We start from the raw sequence: 23,175 nt of genomic DNA, 5'->3' as shown, positions 1-23,175 counted from the left end.
TCAGGAAAAAAATGGTTTTCAGAGTGCAGAGCTATTTGACCTTCTCACTTTGGAAGAGCATCTATTGCCTATTATGCCCCACTTACAGCTAATGCTCATTTTTGGTTAATATTGAGTGCTCAGTCATTTCCACCACATCAATTAGAATTAACTACTTCCATTCATACGACCTTTTAAAATGATTCATAGTCTAATTGCAACTCATTTCAATGATTGGATGCCAGCAGAGAGAGAAAACATCTTCAGTGACTGAACAGATATTATTTCCTTCTTACATTAGGACCAGCATATAATGTTCCTTCTAACTTCTAAGGGACATTTCATGTTGAGAGTAATTTTACAAAGAAGAGCATAAGGAAGAATTACTATATTTTGTATCTAAAATTGCCCTGTTTTTCCTCACCTTCCACTAGTTTCATGAAACAGAATTATATGAACTAAGGTGTTCAACAGTATGTGAATAGGAATTAACCTATAGTACCCTGAAGAAAATATTTATATTAGAAGATTTAACATTTTAATTTAAAAGATACCAAACCAACAGAAAACGGAAGTCTTTCCAGCAGATAGAAGACTAGACAACGATAGTCGTATAACCTGTTACAGATATACTACATATACTCAAGTATAAGCCAAGATTTTCAGCCCTTTTTTAGGCCGAAAAAGCCCCCCATGGCTTATACTTGAGTCAAAATTATATTATTTTACTCTGTTATTATTTACTACATTTATTATTTTACTCTATTTATTATTATAATTATTACATTTACATTATTTTACTCTATTATTATTTTATTACATTTATTTTTGTTATTTTTACATTTATCATTTTACTCTATTATTACTGTTATTACATTTCCATTATTTTACTCTATTATAATTATTTTTATTACAGTTATTATTTTATTCTTTATTATTATTGGAAGGATACTTAAGCACATTTACATTGAAGACAGTTAGAATAACTGTTTAATCAGAGTTGGGCAGTCTTATCTCAAATTACAGTTTTATGTAAATACTCGAAAGCATTTAACAAACTGATGCCTCAATTAATGTAATTTTATTGGTATCTATTTTTATTTTGAAATTTACTTACTTACTTACTTACTTAGGCGATCCCTCGTTGGACGAGTAAGATGGTCTTCCATCATGGGTTTCCTTGTGGGTCCGTATGTGGCTGTGGAGCCCTATTCTTGCTCTGCATCTTCTTCCGCAGTGAGGGCATTGGTTTCCAGGTGGAAGGCGGTCCCGGTCGGGGTTGGCTTGACGCGCCTTCCTCCTGGCACGTTTCTCTCTTTCACCCTCCACTCGTGCCTCCTCGAATTCTGCAGCACTGCTGGTCACAGCTGACCTCCAGCTGGAGCGCTCAAGGGCCAGGGCCTCCCAGTTCTCAGTGTCTATGCCAGAGTTTTTAAGGTTGGCTTTGAGCCCATCTTTAAATCTCTTTTCCTGTCCACCAACATTCCGTTTTCCATTCTTGAGTTCGGAGTAGAGCAACTGCTTTGGGAGACGGTGGTCAGGCATCCGGACAACGTGGCCTGTCCAGTGGTGTTGATGTTGGAGGACCATTGCTTCAATGCTGGTGGTCTTTGCTTCCTCCAGCACGCTGACGTTTGTCCGCTTGTCTTCCCAGGAGATTTGCAGGATTTTCCGGAGGCAGCACTGATGGAATTGTTCCAGGAGCTGCATGTGACGTCTGTAGACAGTCCACGTCTCACAGGCATATAGCAGGGTTGGGAGGACAATAGCTTTATAGACAAGCACCTTAGTATCCCTACGGATGTCCCGGTCCTCAAACACTCTCTGCTTCATTCGGGAAAATGCTGCACTTGCAGAGCTCAGGCGTCAATGTTGACTTTGGTGGAGAGGTGACTGCCAAGGTAGCGGAAATGGTCCACATTTTCTAATGTTACACCATTAAGCTGTATCTCTGGCATTGGAGAGGGGGCGGCTGGTGACTGCTGGAACAGCACTTTGGTTTTCTCGATGTTCAGTGACAGGCCAAGCTTTGTGTATGCTTCTGCAAAGGTGTTGAGAGTGGCTTGTAGATCTTCTTCTGTATGCGCACAGACGACATTGTCATCAGCATACTGGAGTTCTATAACAGATGTTGTTGTGACCTTGGTTTTGGCTTTCAGTCTGCTGAGGTTAAATAGCTTGCCGTCTGTCCGATAGATGATTTCCACTCCGGTGGGAAGCTTCCCATCAACAAGGTGTAGTATCATGGCGATGAAGATGGAGAATAAAGTTGGGGCAATAACACATCCCTGTTTGACACCCGATTCCACCTTAAATGGGTCACTTTGGGAGCCATTGCTGTCCAAGACTGTTGCCATCATGTCATCGTGGAGGAGCCGCAGGATGTTCACAAATTTGCTTGGGCACCCGATTTTTTGGAGGATGGTCCAGAGAGCGCTGCGATTCACTGTGTCGAATGCCTTTGCAAGGTCGATGAATGCCATGTACAGAGGTTGGTTTTGTTCCCTGCATTTTTCTTGGAGCTGTCGTGCAGTGAAGATCATGTCCACAGTTCCTCTGGAGGGGCGGAAGCCGTTCTGGGATTCTGGGAGGGTGTCTTCTGAGAGGGGCAGAAGGCAGTTTGCAAGGATTCTTGCGAGGATTTTTCCAGCAGAAATTTATCAGTAGCTGAAATTGACCTCGACTTATACTCGAGTCAGAACGGCGCTCCATGCAGTCATGCTGGAAACATGATCTTGGAGGAGTCTTTGGACAACGCTGGCTCTTCGGCTTAGAAATGGAGATGAGCACCACACCCCAGAGACAGATACAACTTGACTTAATGTCAGGAGAAACAAATACTCCAGTCAATATGTTTTCCCAGTTTTTTGTGGTAAAATGAGGTGCCTCAGCTTATATCCAGGTCAGCTTACACTCAGGTATATACGGTATGTTCCCAGGTCCAAGAGTTAATGGTTACAGTAAGAACTGTGGTTTTTAATGTGCAGAGAAGTCTTTAGTTGCTTTAAAGGCTACAGTTCCTAGAATTTCTTGGCTGAAGAAGCCAGGCAGTAGATATACCACAAGAGATGCTAGGAGAACTCACTCTGCTTGGGAGAAGGAACAGTTTCATGTAGCTGTCCTGAAATGCCCAGCAAGAAAACAATCTGCAGGCTCAATAATCTTCCATTCACTCAACCCAGCAAGTTCTTCTTAACTACTAAACTTCACATCTCCCAAGCCCACTACTCTGACTTTAGAACAGTGGTTCTCAACCTGTGGGTCCCCAGGTGTTTTGGCCTACAACGTCAGAAACCCCAGCCAGTTTACCAACTGTTAGGATTTCTGGGAGTTGAAGGCGAAAACATCTGGGAGCCCACAGGTTGAGAACCACTGCTTTAGAAGGTGCACTGGGAAGGAAGGAAGCTAAAATGACTGAGACATGGGGGAGAAAATCAAAGGGTGGAAGATAGCTATTGTCCTGCACCAACTTATCCCAGTTGTCTTGGAGGGAGCTTTATCCCAGTGACCTGGATTGCCAGGCAAGTTTTGTCTCCTGAACATTTGAAGCTCTCCTTCAGACATAGGTGACTAAAAAGTTTCAAAGAGGTTCATAAATGAAACTAACTATTCCTAATGTTTAATTTGTTGAGAAGTCAGATATGGCATGGATCAAAAGTGGTTGTTGGCTTTCATGTCAGAAGAATTCAATTTTAATTGCAGTCAGAACTTTAAAGAAGCCAATTACTCAGCCATGCTATGTCTTCAAAACAGGCCCAGCTCCTTGGATAGCTCCTCTAAAATTGAAACCAAAACCCACTTACATGGAAACCACCAAACTTCTACAACCATGAATGGTTAGACTGTTCTGTATAGTGGGTTGTTGTTGTTGTTGTTGTTACATCATGATACTCCAAAGAAAAAGTCAGACACAGTGTTCTTTCTAAAATAAAATCATATGACATTACCTGAACATGGTGAAGTTGCTAAAGTGACATTTGCCAGTCCTATACATTTTTATTCAAGAAGGAAGTCCATCAACAATCTAGGTCCTTTGGAATTAAGGTAAGCATGGAACTGCAGCTTTCATTGGAATTAAAGGGAATAATAGGAGATAACACAAAGAAACACCTCCCACACCAATTGAAATCTAGTTTGCTTTTAGAAAAATGTGCATATACAAGTGAAGTGAAACTTTAAGTCAACTTCATAAACCAAAAAGCAGAACATAAGGAAAAAAAAGCAATATACAGTGCTAGGTTTGCATACATGTAATAGTAAGTCATGTTTGAAGGGGGACACCTTGAAACCAAATACAATAATAAATTAAAGTATAAAGCTACAGTTGCCAGAAATGGCATTTTTTGTGTTTAAGAGGTGCATTTCATTTAAATATATATTCATTTAAATATTTTAATATAAAAAATATCTAGAGAGCAAGTTACAACTGAGCAGTGACCAACAGACCCTTAACACTCTGGTGTCTATTTAAAGTGCCTCTTGAGATCAGCTCTTGCAATATGGTCATCAGATGCTCAGTCAAGGCTTGCTCATTGTAGCTTTCGGGCCTCCAGCTGTGGATGACCAGAAGGCCCACTGCTTCTCTTTCCACTACGCAAGTGAAGGTCACCGGTTCGTAGAAAAGACATGTGCACATGCCATGCTCTGCTGCAATTCAAGAGGGTCTGCTTTTAAGATTGGCTTTGCCCAACAGCATTTGGTTCTTGCCTCTTTTTTCCTTTGCAGCAATATAGGCCAGCATCGCCTGTCTTCAGTTAATAAGTATCATGTGGTCATCGTTTTTCTGCCTGCAGAATGGGGAACAAGAAATTTACCATTTCATAGCAGCAATGTGATATCACTATGCTGGGAAATGTTACAAACAATATTAATGTACATTTGACAGCTGAGGCTCCTGCTCTACTAGGCACAGTCCCCCATCATATCCTTACATTAATTCTGCTGTTCCCTACTTTGCATTACAACGTTTCTAGTCCTCAAAAAGATAGTTCAAAGGTAAAGTGGGGAAACGAACAACAGAAGTGCTACTCAAGTTCCAGAGTGTTTCCAGAATATATTTGGGGATACCCAGTGGTTGACTATTGATATAACTGCTGTAAATAAGTGTCTCCTTGCATCTCTTTCAAGCACAGCGTTAAGCATGTACACTAACCACATTCAGAAAAGATTCCTCACTCAGCTTAAACAGCAAAATCCCTGTATCCATGTGGGATAGGTTTCCAACTGGGCCACAGTTTCCTGAAACTGCAGGTATGATGGAACACTATTAAATTACTTGACTTCCACTCCCAGCATACTGTAAAGTTGTGCTAGAGGACCTACAGAGACCTACAGGAATATGCTAGATCAGTGGTTCTCAACCTGTGGGTCCCCAGATGTTTTGGCCTTCAACTCCCAGAAATCCTAACAGCTGGTAAACTGGCTGGGATTTCTGGGAGTTGTAGGCCAAAACACCTGGGAACCCATAGGTTGAGAACCACTGTGCTAGATCCTCAGCACACCTCTATGACAGCTTCCAATGGAAGCAAACCATAGAATCACCTTGAGGATTTGGCAATATTCTAGAATGGGGAAGTGAAACTGTGGTTATGGTATCTTACTGTATTCAGAAATAACAACACGAGCCACCAACTTTGAGCATGATGTATGCCTTTATTTGATACTGCATTTTGATTTTCACTTCTAAATTAGCATATTCATGCTCAGAATTAACTAATGTACTTTAGGAAGGGGTATAGGGAAAAGAATTGTTGAAAACTTGTGGTATTATGGAAGCAGAGTGAATGCAGTATTGGCTTAATTATAAATAAATAAATAAATAAATAAATAAATATCATTCTGCCCGCATCATTCAAAAATACATCACACAGTCCTAGATGCTTGGTAAGTCTTTGATTTGTGATTTTGTGATACAAAATCCGGCATATATATCTCATTTGCTGTGACATACTGTGTTTTTGTGTCATTAAAATAATAATAATAATAATAATAATAATAATAATAATAATAATTCTTTATTTATATCCCACCCCATCTCCCCAAGGAGACTCAGAGCATCTTACAACAGCAATGTGAACAAGAGCAATGCAAACAACAAACACTAATATAATTAATAGCCAGTTTAAAATTAAATCAACAAAACAACAGAAGCAAACAACAGAAAATAGCACTCTAGCACTATCACCTATAGTTCTTTAGAAGTAGCTTTCTATAAGCATTGTGATATTCTGATATCTTGTTTGATGAGGTATGGGTTATAAAGGCACAATATTAAATACTGAGGGCTAAAAGCATAAAATCATAAGAGTTGGAAGAGACCACATGAAATCTAGTCCAACCCCTTGCCATGCATAAAAAGCACATGTAGCTAAGAAACTGGTTAGATTGCTGTGAAAAACTCAGCATGCCCAATTCAATTTTTAATTTTGAAAAAAAAAACACTTAAGAATATTTTTTAGAATTTCCTCTACATACACAATTTTTGTTTCAATGAGGCTCTGTGGTGCAATCTTTCCTGTGGGAACGTAGTCCAAGCAAAAAGTGGCACTTAGCTCAGCCAGACGATAAACAGGCATATGGCTTAGGACAAAATGGCAGGGACCTGGCAGAGCCATTGGTGATGAGATCCTTCCTCCACCCCTTCTTGGAGCTAAGGAAGTTTAAAAAAATAAAAACCAGCAAGTCTGAGGAACCAAATTTAAGTGCACCCCATTTTTGAAGCTTCTTAAGTGCAAAAACAGAATGCCTTAGATTTGATGAAATATGGCATTTCTCCTTGGCTGACAGTCCTTAATCATCTAGCTCCTTCCTGCCAACAAAAACAAATGGTCCTTCTTTTTCATAGCACACATGAGATTTCCTGGGTCTGTCTCTTCCTTGTTTCAACTCTCCGTCACCTAAGATCTCACTCCCATTATATTTTGACTTGCTGCCTTGGACTCTAGGCTCCCTACAGCTGCTTTATCTTCTCACCTGTCATCTGATAGTACACAGACACTCCTGACTTAAAAACAGCATGGGTTTTCTTTAGAGGCCTCTTTTGTTTCTGTTCCGTGTTTCCCTTGACCATGAAGGCAGCCATAGCCTTCTTCTTGCATCCCAGTGTCTACATTCAAGTCACGGCATAGAAGAGAGCTCCTAACCCCTGAGAAAGTGGAGGACCTATTGTAATCGTATCATGTCTAATGAAGATCGGGAAGAGCTTATCATTCTTCCCTTTTGTTGCCTATCAGCAGATATCCATATATCCAGCTTCCAGCAGGGAAAGCAATCTGTTCCTCAAAATATTTAGATCAATTGGCCTCACTAGGACATCCATCACGCATACAAAAAAGAATCACATACTCCTCTAGTTTTAGAAGCCACCTCATAATTGTAAATAGAAAAAACAGGCATAGAAGTTCCACTCAGACTGTGTTTGTGCCCCATTGGAGATCCCATAAAGAGCCAAACTCAAAAAGGTATAGGAAGAACCGCAGAACTACTGGAAAGAAAGCACACCAACCTCCTGCAGCAACAGAAGCTCAGGGATGTCTGTGGCTCTCTGCTGTATTCTTCACTGTCACAATCTTTTAGAAATTCATAAAGATCTGTAACTGGAGCACCAATTTGTTGGTATTTCTGAAACAGACAGAGAGGCCATGAAAAATAATTGGACTCGGCTTATCCAAGCTGTCAAGGCAAAGGATGCAACCACCTTCTGGCGTATTACATCTAACATAAGAAGCTGGGACCGAAGTGCTGTACTTCCAGACATTTCACAGAGCAAAAGAAATGGTTAAAGACAACATATTGGCAAACGTTTCTAAATGTATCATATACTAAAATAGGGCTGGGGACGTATTCTACACAATACCAATGGAAGAGAGGTAGAAACAGTATTATTTTTCTGCATTTTCTATTTTTTTCTGACAGAATAACTGGATTGCGGTGTTGGCAGGCACAAACAATGAAATTTTCCTACATTTGATTGATGACTATAACAGAACCAATTGCCAAGGGCAGGTTTGTACTCTCCAACGGTTGTAGTACTAGGTACCTTCAGCTGTACACATGGCTTTTCAGTATTTCTGCTAAAAATAACAATGACAGACCGGCATCTATCATCTTTAGATGTTTTCTGATGCTGTGTGTTGGCGCATGTAAGAAATCAGTTAGTGTGTTAACTGTAAAATGCAAGGCACAAAGCTGATTGGTTGGGCCATGCGCAGGGAGCTAGCTGAGCCTGGGAGTTTTGGCAACAGTTACATATTCAGGCTTAAGTTATGCAGGTGCTTGCAGAAAGAGAGTGACATTTAGTTTGTTCTTGCATCATGAGCTGCTGGAAGGAGATTTTACACATGGACACCGAAAGTCCATTCTGAATCTCTCAAAAAGGACATTGTGTGAGTCAATGCAACTGATCACATGATTGTATGTATGTTGTTCTGTATTACAAAGAGTAAACTACTTCTTTACTGATAATATGCATGGCGTATTTTCTTTCTCTGGCAAGACAGTATGTGGACAGATAAAATGTGAACGTGTGATTTTCATTACACCACATGGTGCAACCTTATGTACAAATCAGGTCAACCACTGTCCCCAGCCTACCCTGTTCTCACTTTAGAAGAAAAAGAACACTCAAAAAAGCATTATCTTACCATTAGTTCAATTATAGATGGTTTAAATTTGTCATTATATTATGTAAAGAACCCTTCCAGAAGTTAGCATACATTACTATGTCATGAGAAAGAGTTGACATATGTATTCTTCACATGAAAAAGCATCAAATGAGCAAATATGAGCCCTGACATGAAAAATAAATAGTAGGGCTAGCAAATTTTGTTTAAAAGCAAAACAAACACACAAACATCAAAGCAAAACTACTTGCAAAAACTGAAAAATCTCAATATTTTCTATGAAAAGAGGGCAAGCCTAAACAAGCAATGATGAAATCAAATGACAAACTAGATGGAAGCACATTTTCAAGCCTTTACCAATATGAGCCATTTTCACCTTCCCCCACCTAAAACATTTCCATAATCTACATCCGAATGGGATTTAGCCCTCCAGGTATTGCTGAACTGCAGCTTCCACCAACCATAGCCTGATGAGAAATATTTCAAGCTGCAACTGAACATAACTTAGATCAGTGGTTCTCAACCTGTGAATCCCTAACTGTTTTGGCCTACAACGCCCAGAAATCCCAGCCAGTTTACCAGCTGTTAGCATTTCTGGGAGTTGAAGGCCAAAATATCTGAGGACCCACAGGCTCAGAACCACTGACTGAGATATTTAACTGTTCTTTCAGACGCTGCTCTGGGTGATGTGAGAGACCAGCAGTTATTTCTTAATGTGCCAGAGACCATCATATTTGTGGCCATTGATCATAATTCTTTATTTCCTTCCTGGAAACATTGTCAGAATTTAGTTGCCAATGGCTTAGGCACTAATACTAGTCCCAGAACCATCACTTTGAGTAACAGTGACCTAAAGGGTTTCACTATTCTCATTCCTGCTTTGAAATAGCTCATCTTTCACGCAATGGCTTTACCTTTATGGTGTCATTTACCTTTATGGTGTCATAGGCATCTGTAATAAGAGCAATAAAAAGGCTCAGAATCATATATATGAAGAGGCTAATGAAGGAGTACAAGTAGAGTCGACTGAAGAGCCACACTAAAGTACTTTTCTGCTGGATTTGTGCAAATGTCGCGAACATGTCATCACCATTGACAAGAGAAAACAAGCACTCTGCCACTGTATTCAGGTCTTCAAACTAGAAAGCAATGGAAACACAATCATCATCAACGAAGTAGCCACAGTACTTGTAATAAACAAAGATTTTATTTTAAAAATCTAAGATGGCTCATTGATCAGTAAGGTTGATCTGAGGCAACAGTTCTCAATGTGGGGGGTCACAACCCCTAGAGGGGTCAATTGGGTGTTTGAGAGGGGTTGCGCCACCTCCTCCTTTGGCCCTGCTTCCTCCACCTCCCTGGAACGGCTGATGGGCCCCCTCTGCCAGCCAAACAGTCAGCAAGCACCCGTGTTCACCCCTGCTTCGCCTCCTTCTCTATGCCATCTGTAACTCAGGGATGGCCTGTAGTCTGGAGAACAACATCATTACAGTAATGTGGACAATCCTAAGGGGTGAAGTTATGAAGTAGAAATGAAAATAATGTTGTGGTTGGGAGTTGCCACAACATGAGGAACTGTATCAAAGAGTCACAGCATTAGGAAGGTTGAGAATAACTGATCTAAAGTGTATAGTAGTTGTTACTGTGCATTTTCTGATTTATAGCACCCCTAAGGTGAACCTATCATGGAATTTTACTTGGCCAGATTTGTTCAGAGAGAACTTGCCCTTTTCTTCCTCTAGGGCTGAATGTATTTTCCCAAGGCCACCCAGTTGGTTTCAAACATAACTGCAGCTCAACACTCTAACCACTACACCATGCTGGTTCCTAAAGTGCATAAGTATCAAGCATAAACATTATACCAATCTCACAGTCAGAAATAGCGCTTGGGAGAAAAAATGGTTTATAGCTCCCAAATTCCCATAGCTAGTATGATCTTTGTAGAAAGGGGACAATCCAACCCATTATAGTTAATCACAGGGAGTGAGATGTTTATGATAGTAATGTGGCACAATGCTGCACATTAATTATTATGGTTAGAATACAAAGGAACAGAGCTCTATATCTAAAACAGAATTATTGGGCTTATTTTCCAACCCCAATCACTTTTGTGATCTACATCCCCTCTCCAGCACACACTTTTGTGAACTACATCCCCTCCTGTTTATGTTTTTTTTCCAAAAATATCACTATTTTGAAGATGAAACCGAATGATAAGATGGTACTTAAGAGGAAAAAGCGGATCTATGAGGATTTGTGGGGTTGGAAGCGGTGTGCGTTTTTGTCTGTTTGCTTTTACATGTTTGCATGCATTTTGGAGAGCCCCAAGATGCAATTTGCAGAATTTTTTAAACCTAAAATTGCACTTTTTTAAAAAAGAGAAGAGCTCAAGGAGTTTTGAAGGGATCTTCAGGGTAATTTATATGCCTGCAGGTCATACTTCTCTGGCCATACTTGGGAGTCTGTGACAGCCAGAATTTACAGTCATAAAGAGGGCATTGAACCTTGTGTTTTTATATGTACATAAAAATATATATGGACCTCATACTCACACAGTGCACTCACATACAGACACCATGCACATTTCTAGCACATTTTGATGGGCATGCCATTTTCAAAACATCACCTCTCGCTTCTCCTAGCCAGCTTGTAGCACTAGATAAAATGTTTGGATATTGCACAATTTCAAACAGAACAATGTCCCTGTTCTGTCAACAGTTTCATGAAAGTCACATTAAGACCATGACATGTGGCATTTTGAACAAAAGAAGAGGATAAGAAAGCTCAAAGCTGGCAGCCAGTTATTTAAGACATCCAAAGTCTTACCTAGTAAAGAGACTGTATGTATCCAAGTCACACCAATGTAGTGCAATGCTGCCCCCTTGTGAGACACCAAGAAATAGGCCAAAACCAAGAAACTGATGTGATGAACCTTTCACTGTGTCTCAGAGCCAGTATCTTGATTACATTTGGTGATGCCAGCAAAAGGAGTTGCTAAACAAAACCAAGCATCACAGTTTCTTCTTTTTTTCCACATTGAATTCACAATGCAATATTTTGTGTTCAGAAAAGGAGATATTTTGAGAGCAGAACAGGTCAAACAAAACATATATTTTGTTTTTTCTACTTCCACGGGAGTCCTGTGTACTCCTAACAACTGTGAAAGTGCCCATTTATCCACATCTAAATTACTGTTTATGTACTACAACTCTTTTTATATTATAGCCTAGTTACATACCAAAATAGGTTTCAAAAAAATCCCATATGCCTCCATACCTTTTCATGATATGGTCCTAGAACAATCCAGCCACAGAAAGTATAGCCAAGATAAATCATTCCAGCACAACAACAGAACCGAAGAACTTTGGGTAACGATGCTTGCATTGTTAAAATTAGCACCTAAGAATAGGAAAAAGGAAGCTGTCAGATTTTCACAATAGAAAGGAAACAAGTTATGAATATTTCACTCTAGAGCTTACGTTGTAAGTCTGGAAATAACCCAGGTACCGAATGACTCCAACCCAAACAAACAGAGTAGATGTTCCAAGCAAAATACTGCAAACATCATAGCTTGTAAGATTCTGAAAGAGAGGAGAAATCCAGTCATTCAGTTTTAATTTGTCTCCAATGAATAGGATACAAGGCAGCTGCCAAGACATTTTTTAAATGACAGGTTGAGAATCACTTATCTGGAATGCTTGGGACCAGAAGTATTTGTGAGTTTGGATTTTTTTTTCAAGTCTGGAGATAATTTTCTGCACAGTATTTTAAATAATTTTGTGCATGAAATGAAGTGTGTGTACATTGAACCATCAGAAAGCGAGGTGTCACTACCCATGTGGACAATTTTGGATGGCATAGGATTTCAGGATAAGCAATGCTCAACTTCTACCAGTAAAAGCAAGACAAAATGTGCATGTTAAAATACTGATTGAATTGGGCATGCTACTAAAAGTAAGTTAATGTTGAAAATAGCGACCTTCTTCAAGTGTCCACTATTAATTTGTTTTGTATATGATTCTGTTTGCTTACTGTGTTGTATATGTATGTTTTGGTATGCAGCTTTCCCTTTACTCTGTTTCCTGAGAAGTTTTGGGAGGTGCTGCAGACCACAAGATCAGATCTGAGACTGCTCAGACCTAAGACTCCATTTTAGAGGACTGACTCCATTAGACTCTCAGAATGTAAAGATGTTGCTGTTTGATTGTAAGAAAGATGCCCTGCGTTATCTGCACAGAGAAACTACTTAAAAACCTATCTGGAACTGGACTGAACAGTTATGTACCTGTATAGTGAATACATGAAAGTTGTGCGTAAACAAAATATGTTACTTTTAACAGAGTCTACTTTATTTGTGTCTCTTGAGAGCATGATATAGAAACAAGATATTTTATGGGAGAGTAAATGTTTTTGGACAACTGAAGAAAACACTTCTGAAGAACTGCTATATTTTGTGCATTAGAATAATCTATGTTCCTAACAGTTCAGAGAGATAGCCAGGTATATCAGTCTAACAACCGAGAAACCTAAATTCCCTTGCATGAATGCTAGTGGATATATACCAATATATCCCAATATACCAATTCACTCAAACGAGTTTTTAGCTCTTCTCAGGAAGATCATACTTTACAAAAATGTTATGATCATTCCAAATGGCGTGAATGCCAATTAATCTCCAAAAGGTCACACTTCCAAAAGGCTATGGAAATTCTGGTTTTCCAATAGTTAAAACAGTTTTAAATCCTTCAATAGTAAATTAAAACCTCATTGCAGAGAGGTAATCTGCAAGAATCTAATACCGAAAGCTATAGAGAGATCAATTGGAAACAGAATTCCGTTGCTAATATAGGTTATTCACCAAGGCAACTGATGGTATCTCTCTTCCTTAAGCAGAGATTGGGTAATATTAAGTAAAGTACACAGGTTTTGAGACAGTAGCTTCCTTTTATGACCTAAAGGACATATGAGAGTTCCAGATTTTCAAAGCTTCTATATCAAATCAGACCAAACAGTTCTGACTCACCTTGGCTTTTATTTCCATTTTCATTATAGAGCCAATGATAGTCATCATATCACTAATAATCACCAGGACATACCACCCATTTAGGAATTCCAGGCGATCTGCGCTGCACACGTGACGTTTGTATTTCTCCAAGAAGAACTTCACAAATCTCTGTTTTTTAAGCATTAGAAGAATAATCAGAAAGTGTCCATGGTTTCAGGCAAACTTTATTGCTATTGTTGTGTGCCTTCAACAACAACAACAACAAAAACAACAACTGTTATTTCTAACTTATGGCAACCCTAAAACAAATCTATCATGGGGTTTCTTGGCAATATTTGTTCAGAGGGGATTTGTCTTTGCTTTCCTTGGACACTGGGAGGATGTGACTTGCTCAGGATTACCCAGTGGGTCTCCATGGCTGAGTAGGAATTCAAACCCCAGAAGACTGGGAAAGAAAGCAATTTAAGGAAAGAATAACTGATTATGAAAATACATATATTTTCCCATTATCAAAGGCACTGATTGAGGACTCAGGGAGCTTCCTTGGATTTAAGTGGAAACAAGTAATAGAGTTGTGTCATCTGCATACAGATGACACAGAACTCCAAAACTCCAGATGACCTCACCCAGCAATTTCATGTAGATATTAAAAAGTATAGGGGAAAGAATAGAACCTTGCGGGACTTCACAAGCCAACGGCCAGGGTTCTGAGCAGGTGTCCCCCAAGACCACCGTCTGGGTCTGGCCCTCCAGGAATGAGCAGAGCCACTGCAATGCAATGCCCCCAAGTCCCATCCCAGAGAGCCAGTCCAGAAGGAAACCATGGTCGATGTTATCAAAATCCGCTGAGAGATCCAAGAGAACCAACAGGAACATACTCCCTCTGTCTAACTCCCTGCAGAGATCATCCACCAAGGCAACCAAAGCTGTCTCCATTCCATGACCAGATCTAAAACAGGACTGCGAAGGATCAAGATAACTGGTTTCAATCAAGAATTCCTGGAGATGCGTGGACACCACCCATTCCAGAACCTTGCCCAGGAAGGGGAAATTGGAAATTGGCCATTACTTAATGTTAAAGGGTTCAGGGAAGATTTTTTTTTAAATGGTCTTATGACTGTCTATTTCAGGCTTGATGGAATTTTACCCTGTCCCAGTGAGGTGTTGACAATACTTGCAATCCTGTCAACCAATCCCTTTCTGGCTTATTTGATAAGCCAGGAAGGGCAAGGATCTAGAGCGCATGTGGTAGTCCTCACAGTTCCAAGGATCTTGTCCACATCATCAGGCTGAATAAACTGAAATCAATCCATGCAGATAGGACAGACAGGTGCCTTGAGTACATCTGTTAGAACTGCTACAATGATGGTATCTAGGTTTGAGGGGATCTGAGCAACTTTGTCTGCAAAATGATGGGCAAAATCACCACATCGAGCTGCTGAGTGTACAGGGACTCCCTCCCCCCTCCCCCCAACAGGCATCAGGGTGAAGAAGCCCTCTAACCACTCAAAACAGCTCCGCTGGTCTATTTGTTACAGATGCAATGCAGGCAGCCAGGTGGGAGTTCTTGGTTGTCCTCATTGTCTCCACACTAGTCATTAATTAGTACGTAATATGCAAAAGTCAAGCAACCTTCTAAACATCATTGAAATCAAGGCCAACTAATGCCTATGATTTCTGTAATTAAACTGGCAAAAAACCCCACAGGAACAAGGCACACACATGGGTATGCAGTTCAGAGTCTATTTCTTTCAACTTCTTCTTGCAAAAAAAATTAATCACAGTATTTATAGCTTTTAGAAACAGATCCAAAGCAGTTAGCAGTGCAGACAGCATGATTTAAGTCTTACACTGAACTCTTCAAGAGAGCCCAGGGAAGTTACTTCATTCTATTACAACTTCCAGAGTCCCCCAGAGAGTATGGCCAAGCTACAAGCCAAATAGACTACAAACTATTGTTTCTTGAACATTTCTGCAGCCTCATCCCATCCCCACACACAACATATGTCTTGGGAAATTCAAAGGCAACTGTACATCAATCGGAAAGACAGGCACATACTTACTTTTTGCAGTTTGAGAGCAAGGATAATGGATCGTGTACAGAGAATAAGGGAAGCGATGCAGCTCACAATGACGAACCCATCAAAAACCAAGAGGTACTGAGTATTTTTTTGGACTAATATAGGAACAAAAGAAAAAAAATAGGCATTTTCAAGCAAAAACAAACAGAAGGCTAAACCAAAACCTTATGTTCAGAACAAGTCCCACTTATTTTAATAGGTCTCATGACTGTAAAAGTGGAATTGCTGAAGGCATAAAATGCAGGAGGGGGGGTGGGGGGTGTCTACACATGCATACATAGGCTGCATTAAGTTCTAAACGTATATGGGATCAGGGCCATAGCCAAAAAAAATGGGAGGAGGGGTTGAAAAAATATTTTGCGAATCATAAAAGTAGTTCCATAACACAAAAATAATTTAAATAGTATGGTTCATTCTAGATTTTATATAGACTTAATTAAATCAATTTTCTGGTCTCCTTCATGGGGGGCTTTAAATCCCTCCCATGCCTTAGGCTTTGCCTGCCAGTTCTGGGTGGGCCACCTTGGTTGCTTGGTTGTTGCAAGTAATGGCTGTGAATAAATTGTCAAAATTTGTTAGTGATAGTGCTTGCAGTTCTGGAGGGACTCATTTAATTTTTGCTTCTCATAGACTTAGGATAGGGATTTGGTTAACCAGTTAAAATTAATGAGTAAGCCAGGTTTTTCTTTTCAACCTGAAAAATGGGGGGGGGGGGGTTGCACACCCACCCCCTTGGCTACAGCCCTGTATGTGATACACATCCATCTCCAGAACCCCAGTAAAAGGTACAGTGCATATATGTTTTGTTCTTGTTTATTAACTGAAACTGTAGGACTCGCTGGCTTCAAAATCTTGCCATATTTTGTCAAGCTGACATTACAGAACAATGCCTCAATTAGCTAGGAGACAGATTTCTTAGAGCAGCATGCATATAGCAGATACAAGGAACTACAAAGTTAAAATAACCCATGGCAAAGAAAATTTCCCCAAAAGCAGAGTGCAACAAAATTTGCAAAAACAGTTACGTTTTCATGTGGTGCTTAGTTTTGAAATCTTTTGCACCAGCCTTTTCTCTCAGAGATTTGGGTTGAATGAAACTTAACAGCTTTGAAATTGATGGTATTATTTTACAGATGTTTAATCCTATCTTTCAATTTTAAAAAATCCCAATGTCATTATAAAATTATAACATAAAGAAGACCAGTTCTCCAGTTAGCTTTTGTTTTTATAAAACAGCTCTACCCCATTCCTTCATTCCAATTTGCAATTTAGCAAACATTTCCCTAGCTCTCCTACAACGTGTAATAATTTCTAATTCCAGTATCCAAATGTCAGCATGGTAACTTATACAGTGAAAACAATAACGCATTTTTTTGCTATGAGCTTTCAAATCAACCCTGACATATGGCAAGCCTAAGATTTTTTTCACAGGAGCTTTGCCACTGCCTTCCTCTGAAGTCAAAATCATTCACTGTGTTTCCATGACTGAGTGAAGATCTGAATGCTGGTCTTCAAAGTCCTAGTACAGTGGTTCTGAACCTCTGGCCACCCAGACGTTTTGGCCTTCAACTCCCAGAAATCCTAACAGCTGGTAAGTTGGCTGGGATTTCTGGGAGTTGTAGGCCAAAACATCTGAGGACAGAACAAGTTGAGAACCACTATCCTAGTCTAACACTCAAACCATTCCACCACACTTGTAGATCAACAGTACATCTAGAGCAGGGGTCCCCAAATCTAGGCCCACGGGCTGGATACAGTCTTCCGAAAGTCATCTGCCCAGCCCTAAACTTTAGATTTAAGATTGCCCTAAGTCCAAAACAACTTGAAGGCATAAAACAAACAATCCTAATTAACTTGACTGCATCATCACCCAATAGCAGATCTACACTTCTCATTGAAATACTGATATGTTTATGTTGGTTAAAATAGTTCTTCAGTAATTTGTTTTGCACAACAAATAAGGTATGTGCAAGGGGCATGGGAATTTGTTCATGTTTTTTTTCAAACTATAGTCTGGCCCCCCAACAGTCTGAGGGACCGTGAACCTTACCAACCTGTATGGATATTTTACACTGCAACATTTCAGATGAATCCTCTAATTCATGTGTTCAGGTATAAGAACTTATGCATAAGATGACAAAACACCTACAGTCATGAAGCACCCATCAGCATAATTCTATCTGATATCCACATCCACAATACTTACTTGAGCCAGATATATTCCAGTCTTTACATTCTTGGATGTCAGCATCAGTATCAAAAAATATTTTCATTTTACCACTATGTGCTCTATTGTTAAAAGTAATCTGTAGATATAAACATTGGAGTATTTTTTTACAAAACAAAATTATTTGCATGAAACAATAAAATGTTTACACTTTTTTATCTCTGGTTATCTGATGTAGGGACTGGCAATTTTCCTTCCCATGTTTCTTAGACTGGCACCTTACTTATGTCCATAGGTTATAAATGTTTCTTTCTTTCCCTAATAATAATAATAATAATAATAATAATAATAATAATAGTGCGGTTTTCTGGTATTGTATATTTCTGCCGCTTCTCCGAGTGTTCATTTGTATTTTGGTTCTGTAGCCCACTTTCAATGGATGTCCAGAATCAGCAGCATCCACCATGGTCCTGTCTATCCTGAGCAATGACCAAGCCAGCATATACTTTGTTTTGGTTTGTTTTCCCATAGTGCTAATGGGTTAGGTGCTCTTAGTTCCATTCCTCAACTGAGAACACGCTGACTTAGTTGGACCTGCTCGTAGTTACACCACCACCAGCACAGCTCTCAACATCCTTGGAGTAATTAAGCCCCCAACCACAACAAGATGGCACCCATTGGGGTACCACCGCTATCTCCCAGAAGGGACTTGGGGCGACATATAATAATACCACAAACCACATAAAATACAAGTAAAATACATCAACGTTTACAACGATAACAATATCAATTAACTTAAAATGCCAGGAGAGAATGCTTCTGGAACATGGCCATACAGCCCACTAACATAAAACAAATTAGTATAAAACAACTTACAAAACTCCCAGTTCAATTTAAATAAAATACTCAGAATACGCTTATTCACTGAAGTGAATACACTTATTCATTGACTAGAATTAGTCTATGGACCACCACTGTGGATTGCTTTATATCACACACAGTAATCTAAATAGGCAAAAACAAAAATGGATAGCACCATAAAACAGTTAAAACAAATCTTTAAAATATATGTACCGGTATTTAACATATATTTTACTATAAGATTTTATTAAACACACATGCACAAGCCTTCCATAAGACCAGAGCTTTTACTTTTTTGGCCTGGCTGGAGATGTAGTCCAAAAAAAAAAAAGATAGAACAATTATTAGCCTGCATTTAGTAACAAGTCCTTTAAACCATACCCATATTAGAAAACTATCAATTGAGCACTTCTATATCAGAGGGACGGGTGAAATAAATGATGGGCAGACAAAATGGCAAGCAGCTTGTTCCTGCCAATCCATCTGTATACTAATGATATTGTATCGTATACTAAACAATATCATTATAATGTATACTAATGATATTGTTTAGTATACTAAGCAATATCATGCAGAGGCAAGAAGAAGTTTACCTATAAGGTACTGTAGATAAAGAAGTTGCTTCAAGTTTGATTTCCAATGGCTTATATTAATATGGCTGTCTCAATATATCTGATACTGGATTGGTAGTAGGTAAAACAATGGGCATTATTTTCATCTTTGTCCCACTCCATGGCTACAAGACACTTGACTGAAGATTTAAAGAAGTCCATCCTAATAAATTGCCTAAGATGGGGGGTGGGGGGGGATCAACCAAGATCCTACATTGTCAACTTAGATATGAATGCATATGTAAATATTGTCTCTCAGCCTGATTCCCCAAGCCAAATTTCACAACCAACAGCAATGAAAGACTATTTGGCTGATATCGCAAGATGACATTTCCAGCACCCTATTGCCAGCAATCTGCAGAGGGAGTTTCACTAGAAGTCATGTTTCTGATTATCGCACACCTATTTCTGATTATCGCAGACCTATTTGTTGGTTGTAGGGGGCTGGAAATATCATCCTGCTAAGCCCTGACAGTCAACAGAATATGTCTATCTCTCCGAGAAGCTTCAAGGTCAGACTCAAGAGGCATCTGCAATTGTGAATATGTAGTATAACTGAACACAAATGTGTGGGTTACAAATATATAATTGCAATACAGGATGCCAGCCCATGTCTTTTATATTTGGAATACAAGATAGCACTTACGGTATTCTCAAATTCATAACAGTCGGGCAGTTCACGATCATGAATGGTCTGTAGGTCAATGCCTTTTAGTTTAAAAGATATGTCAACCTGTATGAGCCTATAAATAAAGCAAAAAAAATGATATGAGCTAATATTCCATTATTCTCCTTAAAAAGAATATATAAAAGCCTTGCTCGCACAAAACCCACTTTACCTATAAAACTCAAAGCTGAAAAATGATGAGTTCTTCAAGTCACTTGTTTCTTTAGTAGCCAGTTCTTGTGGGTCTAGCTGGATGCATTCTGCAATGGTGGTGGCAGGAAGAATACCCAAACGAAAGAAGAGATACAATAACTTTATGCTATACCATCATGGGCAAACTATGACAGAAATCCTATGGAATATGGTGTTAGTGAAATTTGTTTCCAAGCATAAATAAACAAGACTATAGGATACTCATTTAAAATTTATTTAAACTTCAATGTAAATTGTGTTGTAACATCACAAAGCACTGAATCTCCAAGACAGAAGCTCAATTTCTGTAAACAACATTCTTTATACTAGTATTGTAGTTCTTGTGTGCCTATGAACCATTTCTGATTTATGATGACCCTAAAGTGTCCACTATCATGGGTTGTCTTGGCAGAATTTGTCTATGTCCAAGGTCACCCAATAGATTTCTATGGCCGAGCAGGGATTTTAATCTTGGTTTACAGCATTCAAATCAAGCTGGATCTCTATTATCGCCCACTAAATCAATGAGTACCTTGTTCCTAAAAATAAATGTGAATGCCTATAAAATCTATGCAAGCAAGTCTTCACCTGCCCCAGACCTTTCCTCAATACACCAGCTGTTCCAAACTAGGTGGCCAAGACCTAAATAGATCAATGTCTTGCACAAAGTCACAGGCAGTCCCTTCTATTCTCTGATTGCTCGGCTTTAGTTTTCTCTCTGCTATGCTTACCAGCAGTGCAAAAAGCTAGAATCTTAAACCTACTTCACACTACAGTTTTAGGCAAAAGTATGATAGATGGGACAGCGCAGCGAGTGAGAGACGCAGGTGCGACAGAGTTGTGGCAAGATAGTTCACCAGAAAGGAAAGGGGGCAACAAATAGCCAAGCATAGTGCTTAAGGCTATCTGGATATCGTATGCAAACACGTTCAAATACGTAATGTCTTCACTTCTCTAATTCTGACCCGTGTCGTGCAACCAGCATTGGGTCCCAGCTATCATACTTTTGCCCACTTTTAAGATCTTGAATTCTACAAAAGCTGGTAACCAACCATAGCTTTTTAGTTTCTGGAACATAAAGTAAGGGTTAACTCAACACCTCTGCCTTTCATTAAGGCTTTTTTTCCATGTCAGGAGCAACTTGAGAAACTGCAAGTCATTTCTGTTGTGAGAGAATTGGTCGTCTGCAAGGACATTGTCCAGGTGACAACCAGATGTTTTACTATCCCGTGGGAGGTTTCTCTCATGTCCCCACATGAGAAGCTGGAGCTGACAGACAGGAGCTTACCCTGCTTCCCGGATTCGAACCGCCAACCTTTCGGTCAGCACATGCAGACAAACCATGCATAGTACAGCTGTTAAACCAAGCTATAATTATTCAAACATAACCTGTATATGCACACAGAAGAAATTCAATCTTCAGATTCCATTCAAAGGGCACTATATTCACACAGATAACAATTTTTTCAACATTGAGGAATTGGCATCATTTGATAACAAGCATGCAATCACACAGTGGTGATGGGGTTTTAACAAATATTAGGCAAGGCATAGTCATCTGCATGTCCTCCCAGCTGCACTACGAAGAGAAGTGCAAATACAACAGCCTTCTGTTTCAGTCTTACCTGTTTCAATAGTACTGTCTATGTGCAAGGTATCATTGGACGGAAGCATTGTGCCTTTCCTGTATTGCTTTTTGCATATCTGTAAGCCTGCCAAGTCCTCTTCATCTTGCTCATAACCAAGTGTACCCAGAGATATATTCTTCAGTTGTCGGTACTACTTGCAAAGGAAACACACAAAATAAGAAGAAGAGTGGCTAAAGGTGAGTGCTTAGTCTATCCCAGGAGAGCATAAAAGAAGCACTGATCCCCTCTCTATATTTCCTATATTCTTTTGAGGGAAAAGGGAAATTGCTATCACCGCTGCTATTTTCACGCTCAGGCATTTTAAAAGGCCAGAAGCTGTGCTGCAGGAGACAAAACAGAAGGAAGTTGGTGCTTCTTCTGGGTTCTTCTGGGATGGACTAGGCTCTCCCTGTTTGAAATTTTACTCAAAGGAAGGGGATGGTTCTTTTTAAAATAAAAGTTAAGGTACAGTACTTATTGACCCATTAATAAGTCAACACAGTGTTTTTGGATTGATTTTTGAATAAAAAATCAATCTAAATGAGTATATACAGTATTTCATTTGAAACATTAGTATTTTGTCAGCAGCCTGATCCCAAATAGCTAGTCCAGTGGTTCTTAACCTGTAGGTCCCCAGATGTTTTGGCCTTCAACTTCCAGAAATCCTAAGGGCTGCGATTTCTGGGAGTTGCAGGCCAAAACATCTGGGGGCCCACAGGTTGAGAATCACTGCCATAGGCCTTCACAGAAAAGGAACAACCCACTGGGATATTAAAAAGGTTTTCCAACATTTATTGTAACACGTTTGCAATTTCCCCTCTTTGTGTAAATACCATGAACACTTGCCTGGTTGATTGCAAAAAAGATACTATCATAAACATCTTGCTGTGTGTACACACTGCAGCTGTAGTCATCTTCATCCACACCAGAGTAGTTTTTCAGGAACAAGTGCTTGAAAGCCACCATGTTCTCTTCTTTGAAAGAAACCACCAACTGATTACTCAAACCAAACAGGATGAGCTTTAAAAATGAATGAAATAAAAGAAAACAGAGTGAGAGTAAATGGATTTGACAATGGACCATTTTCAAATATAAGGAGCGATGAAGTTAAAAGCAAGTTAAGCATGAATATCAGGTCTGTATGTTCCTCTCTTCTCCTTCAAGCATCAATATTAGTGTTTCAATCTTGTTCTGTCCAATGTCTTTACCAACTTGGATTTTAAATCAAGGCTTGTTCTGAAGGTAAGATCCTGGCTAGTAAACTGACAATAAGCTAGGGTTCCTCTATGGCAGTGGTTCTCAACCTTCCTAATATTGTGACCTCTTAATAGTTCCTCAAGTTATGGTAACCCCACACCGTAAC

General features: G+C 39.5%; 1 protein-coding gene across 4 annotated transcripts in view; it reads right to left on the bottom strand.

Moving 5' to 3' along the window:
• Positions 1 to 3,955: 3,955 nt before the first annotated feature.
• The window catches only part of MCOLN2 (mucolipin TRP cation channel 2), a 32,336-nt gene continuing 13,116 nt past the window's right edge, over positions 3,956 to 23,175 (bottom strand). For 2 of the 4 annotated variants that reach the window (XM_067467793.1, XM_067467792.1), the window contains exons 3-14: positions 22,659 to 22,832; positions 21,810 to 21,963; positions 20,165 to 20,252; positions 19,972 to 20,068; positions 17,893 to 17,992; positions 15,669 to 15,781; positions 13,624 to 13,773; positions 12,080 to 12,181; positions 11,877 to 11,999; positions 9,515 to 9,739; positions 7,484 to 7,599; positions 3,956 to 4,766 (exon numbers count right to left, since the gene is read on the bottom strand). In XM_067467793.1, the coding sequence (XP_067323894.1) occupies positions 4,730 to 4,766; positions 7,484 to 7,599; positions 9,515 to 9,739; positions 11,877 to 11,999; positions 12,080 to 12,181; positions 13,624 to 13,773; positions 15,669 to 15,781; positions 17,893 to 17,992; positions 19,972 to 20,068; positions 20,165 to 20,252; positions 21,810 to 21,963; positions 22,659 to 22,832 (1,479 nt within the window). In that variant the 3' untranslated portion in view covers positions 3,956 to 4,729. The remainder of the gene's footprint in view (positions 4,767 to 7,483; positions 7,600 to 9,514; positions 9,740 to 11,876; positions 12,000 to 12,079; positions 12,182 to 13,623; positions 13,774 to 15,668; positions 15,782 to 17,892; positions 17,993 to 19,971; positions 20,069 to 20,164; positions 20,253 to 21,809; positions 21,964 to 22,658; positions 22,833 to 23,175) is intronic. The other 2 variants (XM_060773850.2, XM_060773849.2) reach the window with 1 other exon arrangement.

This window comes from Anolis sagrei, chromosome 4, assembly GCF_037176765.1.
Source record: "Anolis sagrei isolate rAnoSag1 chromosome 4, rAnoSag1.mat, whole genome shotgun sequence".
Lineage (NCBI taxonomy): Eukaryota > Metazoa > Chordata > Lepidosauria > Squamata > Dactyloidae > Anolis > Anolis sagrei.
This window is presented reverse-complemented; position numbering and strand designations above follow the sequence as displayed.